The 7,569-nt window shown below is 34.0% G+C and overlaps 1 protein-coding gene across 1 annotated transcript; it reads left to right on the forward strand.

The window, feature by feature from the left end:
• Window positions 1–2,359: 2,359 nt before the first annotated feature.
• On the forward strand, window positions 2,360–5,934 carry LOC148938825 (5-oxoprolinase-like; the record flags this gene model as incomplete). Its single annotated transcript, XM_089107509.1, has 2 exons — window positions 2,360–2,595; window positions 5,686–5,934. Coding segments are annotated over 2 exons (485 nt in total), but the record flags the coding sequence as incomplete, so codon positions are not given.
• Window positions 5,935–7,569: the final 1,635 nt, after the last annotated feature.

Consider the following 7,569-nt stretch of genomic DNA (forward strand, 5'->3'; position numbering starts at 1 on the left):
AGTTTCCGTTCGAATGAGTCCTTTCCTGATATTCTAGGACTATTGACTCAATGCGATCACCCCTGGGGGAAAAAAACAATCAAATAAACACTCATCCGTGATCTTTCTTGGGCAAAAATACAAAATTCCACATTTTTGCTGTTGGGACCTTGAAACTTCTACAATAAGGTTCGCAGATACTCTGAGCTTGATGGTGTGATTTCATTAAGATTCCTTGACTTTTAAGGGGCGTTTTCCTTTTTTTTCCAAAATTAGGCAAATTAACTCAGGCTCGTTGCTTTTGAGAGTTAAAACTAAACTAAATAAATCTTATATATTTGGAATCAGAATAATAACTTAAATCTTTTGATATATCTATTAATATAAAAATTCTGTTTTTAGAGTTTCGGTTACTATTGAATCGAGTCGCTTCTTATTTACAGTTCGTTACCACGAATTTTTTGAAAAAAAGAAGAGGTAAGATTCTTGCTATTGAAAATTGCCCTTTGTAGCTGAATCATATGGTTTTATTTGGTACATTTTGGTACCCACTTTAACTCAACTGTACCCTTGTGTAGGGAAAGTGGCAGTAGTAGCTTTCAAGGGCTTTTCATTCTGACTGACAAGTAAAATCCTTGTCAGTCCTTGTTTTCAGCCACTGAGAGGATATCTCTCAAACTGATTATTAGTAGATGAAATATTTAATGAATTTTCAGAATAGATGAAAACTAATCGGGCCTGAAGTCAGCTTAGTTTAGAAATTAGATTAACGCATACAGTAGGTTAATCATCAGTTATGACCATTCCAAGTTAAAATAAAAATTATACAAGGGCTGTTGGGTCATCTTGCTTGTTGTAATTTACCTCACAAGTTCATTTCTTCTTAGAAAATTCAAATGCTTGAGATGCTATATTCAGAAATTATAAAAATCAATGAGTGATATCTTATAAATATCTTCAGTTCCTCTTAGAAAACCCAAACTTATTAATTTGCTAAGAAAAAATTAATTAAGAAATTTCTACAAATTAATAAATTTAAATTTTGTAACAAAAAATTAAGGCATTTTTAAGATATAACGCTCATTGATAGTTGCAACTTCCGAGTATAGCATCTTAGGACCATCAATTGGGGTCTCGAATTACCTTCAAATGCCTCATAGAACTCATAGACTATTTGAATTACTCTTATTCCATGCCTATCTATTTTAGTTTTGCCCTAGGATGGATGGAAGATAGACTATCTATCAAATAAGTGAAGTGACATCATTTTTATACAATTCTGAAAAAGGCTTATGCCAGCTTTGCCTGTCATTCAGACTGTCTTGGGTTATTCTCCATTTAGGCATGGTTCTCAACTTTTTCATCAGAGTCCACCAACTTGATTTCAATTTGAGGTCGAGGCAGAAGACTGAGACCGAGTTCGTCGATTTTTGAATTAAAATCATTTTTGTGGACTGCGATGAAAAAGGAGAAAAGGCCAAGTCAGATAGTCTGACTGACAGGCACAGCCGGCATGACCCTTTTTCAGGATTGTATAAAAATGATGTCATTTCACTTGTTGATAGATAGTCTATCATCCGTCCATCCTAGGGCAGAACTAAGGTAGATAGGCGTGGAATAAGGGTAATTCAGTTAGTCTATGAGCCATTTGAAGACAATTGGAAACCCGGACAACTTATATTGTTCTTATTATACGAGCTTTGCCTACCGAGAAAGCCCACTGGAATTGCAATGCAATGGGGATTACCGAGATTTTTGGGTTGACTCATGATGGACAATGTAAACTTGACTTGTATGCAAAACGGGGGGCTGAATTTGCCTGGACTCATAGACCAACAAGTGCCTATGAGTCCAAGTGCCAAGTGCCAATGAGCATAATTTGTGAGCCTATTCGGTTTGTGAGCCTAATATGAGCCTAGTGCCAATGAGCCTATTCGGAAAATGCAACAATAAATGAGTGTTTTATCTTAAAAATCTCTTCAATTCTTGTTAGAAAATTGAGATGTATTAATTTGTAGAAATTTCTTAATTCACTTCTTCCTGGCATATTTAAAGGTGTATTCGGAAAATGCAACTATCAGTGAGCGTGTTATCTAAAAAATTTATTCACTTTCTTCTTAGAAAATTAAAATTTCTCAATTAGTCAAAATATCTTAATTCATTTTTCCTTAGAAAACTCCAATGGCTGAGATGCTATGCTCGGAAGTTTCAACTATCAATTTTTGTCTTAAAAATATCTTCAATTCTTCTTAGTAAATTCAAAGGTGTATTCGGAAAATACAACTGTCATTGAACGTGCTATCTAAAAAATGTCTTCATTTCTTCTTGAAAAAGTCAAATTGTTTAATTAGTTAAAAAAAATTAATTCATTTCTTCTTAGAAAATTCAAATGCCTGAGGTGCTATACTCGGAAGTTGTATCTATCAATGAGCGTGTTATCTTAAAAAGTGATTCGCAAATAGAGGAGGAAAAGCTACTACGAGAAGTAACAGCAGCTAATGGGGAACAACTTCTAATTTTAAAGGAGTTGGATATATTTGAAGTTCGCTCCAAATTGAACAAAGTCTACGCTAATGGCATTCGTTCTTTGGCAATCGTGTTTATGCATTCTTATATGTAAGTGATTTTCTTGTTTTTATAAATTTCCACATTTTTTTCATGCACGAAAAATAAACTTGTAATGTGTAAGGGAAAATGAGCCGGGCTCTAGCAATTATTGTTATACTAAAAACTAATACTAGATTGAAATATCTCACAAAAATATAAATAGAAAATATAACGCTAAATATAACTCTGACTAACGCCTAAAATTAGGACATGTCCTTATTGGCAAAGTCCTTAAAAGGAAGTATAACTAGAATTTTGACTCAATATTGGCCAAAAGTTTTTGAGTCCAATCAATTTTTTTTTATAAAGAAGTCAGTAACAACTAAGCGAATAAGAAAAGAAAAGATTTAATCCATAAACCAAACTGCAAAGAAAAGTAAAAAAAGAAGGTACATTATCAATTTTGACTTGGATACACCAACTATCTAGTGGAAAAAAGTGTTCAGAAGATTTTGTGCCCTTTTTTCTATTTTTTTTTCATGAAACTATATTTTGTATAGTTCATAAAGCTTAAATTATTTATACAGTATCTTGAGCATCTATTTCTTCCTTATCTCTAAAAAAACAATTAATAATTAAAATATTAAAATAAAATAAGATAATAAAATAGATAAAAATAAAATAAAAAAAAAAAATTAAAATAAGAGAAATGACTGCTTGGTGCTTGTCTTGTTTAACATATACTATAATATATACATATTATAACATATACTGTAACAATAACGTATAACATATACTGTTGTTTAACGTAACTAGTCTAACATAGCCTAACACAATCGGAGTCCTGTCGAAGAATCGCTTTTTGGATAGTCTTTTCGAGTTTGGTGATTCAACCGGAATCACTGTCTTTTTAATTGGTAATAACTTGTGAAGTTAGTTCTTTGACTAGATGTTATCGACTTGAAAATTACTAGAGTCCCTAAAGGAACTGCTCGAATATATTTTAGCCTCATATAGCCTTTTTTTTGCCAATAGCCGATAATTTTTGTTCTTTCGCTGAATAAAAAAAAAGTTTTTTTTTTAACTGAAAGTAAGGAGCAACATTAAAACTCAAAACAAACAGAAATTATTCCATATATGAAGGGGTTGCCCCATCCTCAATACCTCTCTCTTTACGCTACAGCGTCTAGCTCTTTTAAAAAAGCTTCCCATTCTAGTAAGACGGCACTTGTGTTTCAGGAGCCGTTCTTAAAAAATGGGACAAACAGTCAAACCTTAGCGTAAAAAGCACGGTATTGAGGAGGCAACCCCTTCATATAAGGAATAATTTCTATTTGCTTTGAGTTTTAATGTTGCTCCTTACTGTCAATTAAATAAAAACTTGTTTTCTTATTTAATTTCTGATCGTTTTTAAGTAATACCGGTAAATATGGCTCACCCTCAATGAACCCCCCCCCCTCACGGGAAACTCTTCCTTGGAAATTTCCGACCACATAAAATACCCCCTCCCGTGAAATTCCCTCCGGACAGTTCCATCCTTGCTGAACCACCCCCCCCCCTTGTAAAATTTCTTGTGGACGATTCAGCCTGAAAATTGTCCTTAGCATACTTTCATTTAAAAAAGACTTTAATTTCTAATCGCTTTCTCGATTAATCCTGAAATCCCCCCTTCCGTGGAATTTGTTTCTGAAAATCCAGACACGTAGGGAATCCCTCAGTGTAAAATTTCTCCAGGAAAGTTCACCCCCCCCCCGGAAATTTTTCTCCCCACGGAAAATTATCCCTATGGAAACCCACCCCAAGCAAAAAATCCCCCCCCTCGAAAAATATATACATACTTCTCAATAACAAATACAATGCGTAAACAATGGGCAAGTTTCATAACTCAAAGGCCTCTCTCCATGGACTGTGGGGGTCAAATTACCTTTAAAGACATACTTATCGGATCTTTCAACTATGTCAAACAAAATGGCTATCTCAACATTTTGATCGGATGACTTTGGGGAAAAACGGGGCGTGGGAGGGGGGCTAGTTGCCCTCCAATGTTATTAGTCACTTAATAAGGACACTAGAATTTTTTAATTTCCGTCAAAATTCACCCTCTTCGATCTTCTAGGACCATTATTTCGATACTATCACCCCTGAAAAAAAAAGCAAAAAAACACACGCATCTTCTTCTGGTGAAAAAAATTGCAACATTTCCAAAAAATTCCACATTTTTGTACATTGAAGCTTGAAACTTCAACAGTAGGGTTCTATGATACGCTGAATCTGAGGGTGTGATTTTCATTACGATTCCCCTTTTTCGAAAATCAGGCAAATTATCTCAGGCTCGTAAATTTTGATGGGTAACACTAAACTTGATGAATCTTATATATTTGGAATCAGCATAATAAGCTTATTCTTTCGATGTATCTATTGATATCAAAATTCCGTTTTTTAGAGTTTCGGTTACTATTGAGTTGAGTTGCTCCTTACTTACAGTTCGTTACCACAAACTGTTTGATAACCAACTTGAAAATTACTGGAATCCCTAAAGGGATTGCTTGGATATATTCTAGCCTGAGCTATTTTTTTTTTTTATTATTATTTTTTTTTTTTTTTTTTTTGCAATAGCCAATAGATTTGGTTCTTTGGCTAGATATTGCAGACCTGAAAATTACTGGAGTCCCAATAATAACTGCTATAGTATGTTTTAGCCTGATCTAATTTTTTCATTTTTCTTCGGCAATAGCCAGTAAAGTCGGTTTTTAGCTGGATATTACCGACTTGAAAATTAATGGAGCCCCTAAAGGAGCTGCTTGAATATATTTTAGCTTGACTTAACCTTTTTGTTGTTTTTTTTTCGGCAATAGCCAATATATTTGGTTCTTTGGCTAAAAATTGCCGACCTGAAAATTACTGGAGTCCAAAAAGGAACTGGTCGTATATATTTTAGAACTGCGCGAATACATACTAAGGAGGGTAAAAAAAAAACTGACCACACCAGGGATCGAACCCGAATTCACGGAATACATACTAGCCGGATAATGACTAACCTTCCTTTTCTCCTTTTTATTTTACTCATAAAATATTTCGATTAAAGCTCAGGTAAAGATTGTTGCTAATATCTAATTTATATACAAAAGTTTAATCAAGCTATTTTGTATTTTCCTTTAGATATGACGACCATGAGAAAAAAGTCGCTGCAGTTGCTCGTGAGATTGGATTTACCCACGTGTCAATGTCTTCAGAAATTATGCCAATGGTGCGAATAGTTCCGCGAGGTGACACAGCATCGGCTGACGCATATTTAACACCAGCTATTTCTGCATATTTGCGTGGTTTTTCAAAAGGGTTTAAAGACAACCTGCAAGGAATTCAAGTTATGTTTATGCAAAGCGATGGAGGCCTTACTCCAATGGAAACGTGAGTGAAATTCACTTTAAGCTCCATCTTAATTTGTGTAGCGGCTTGTATTAATGTGTGTTTAGCGGTAATAGCAGTGGTGGTTCTAGTCCTGGGCGGGGGAGGGGGCAGCTGGCCCCCGCCAGTTTTCATGATATCTGACTTTAAATTCCTTTTATTTTATATTTATACACTCATGTGGCATGCCTCGTCCCTCGGATTATGAGGCCTAAAACCGATACTGTGTAATAATAGTCTTTTGGCAATAGTGTGAACAAGGTGAATAGGGCTAATAGCACTACTTAGAACACCATTGTGTTTTACCTACTCATCTTAGTATTAAATTGATATCTGGTAATAGTTTTGGTAAATAAAATAAAAAATGAATTTAATCCGGCTGTCATAACTAAAATATTCCAAATTGATATCAGTATCATTTATTAAATAAATAAAAAAAATTGACGCAAACCACATCCCCTGAATACTAGGGTATGATACGGGTGTAAATCCCAAAAAATCTCTCTAGGGTATGAGGGGCAAATAAATCCAAAAAATAATAAAAAGCGATTTTTCTTTCACCTCAGTACCAGTTCAAGAATCTTCAAATAGGCCTATTACGAATTTAGAAATTTTTATCAAAAATAAAAGAAATAAAATATTGGTTAAGTTTCTTATTTCTTTTTTGCATTGTACCTCGTATTAAAAACACGCTTTGGCTCTCCAATTATACAGATTGGAATTACCTACATGACTCTAGTTCAAGAAAATGTAGCATATGTATCTTTTTAATAAACAGTTGACCAATTAGTAGGCGGGATGGTACTAGGCTGTACCCTACTTAATGACTCCAGTAATACGCACCGAAAATACTTGAATAATGCCGTTTCAACCTAGATACAACGTGTCAAGATTTCTATAAAAAGTTTACTTAAGAGAAAAGGGGGTATGGAGGACCCACGGGCCCACTTTGCCTCCAATCGTAAAGAGTGAAGACTATTTGAAATTTCAATTAGATTAATGATACACCAGTATGATTTTCCTCCAGAAAAATTGTTTACAAAAAATTAAACAAGAAAAACGGGTTTTAATTTCTATAAAGCAGTGAATACAAAACACTTAATTAAACAAAAATGCTCCGAATATTTCGGCCCCACATCCGGGAGCCTTTCTCAACGGAAAAAAAAACACAAAAAAAATTCTTACATCAACATAAAAAACATACTAAACAAACAAAAGAAAAAATATAAATAAATAGGAAAAGAAATTGTTAGTGTGAGAGTTTGTTTATTATTGAGAGTTTATCTTTCTGTGTATATAGACAACTATGAAATGTTCGATTTGTTGAAATTTTTTGATGGTGTAACTGATGAAGAAACTTTTGTCTGAAAAACTGATGTGTAGTAACTCATCGACTCTTTAATTGGTCAATTTTTCAATGACCATTGATCAGCGTAATAGAAAACAAAAAAAAATTGTTGGACGAACCCTCTAATATCACTACTAAGACAGGGGCAAAGGGTAAGTTCTAATTTCTCTAGAAATAAGAGAAGTATCAAAAATTATGAATTGCATTTGGTACTAATGGCTCATTATAGCCCAAATGCAGAAAATTAAATGAGATGGCAACCAAAATCTCAAATATAGGCGGCCAGTACC

This window comes from Artemia sp. Qi Xiang Cuo, unplaced genomic scaffold, assembly GCF_049724085.1.
Source record: "Artemia sp. Qi Xiang Cuo unplaced genomic scaffold, ASM4972408v1 HiC_scaffold_417, whole genome shotgun sequence".
Lineage (NCBI taxonomy): Eukaryota > Metazoa > Arthropoda > Branchiopoda > Anostraca > Artemiidae > Artemia > Artemia sp. Qi Xiang Cuo.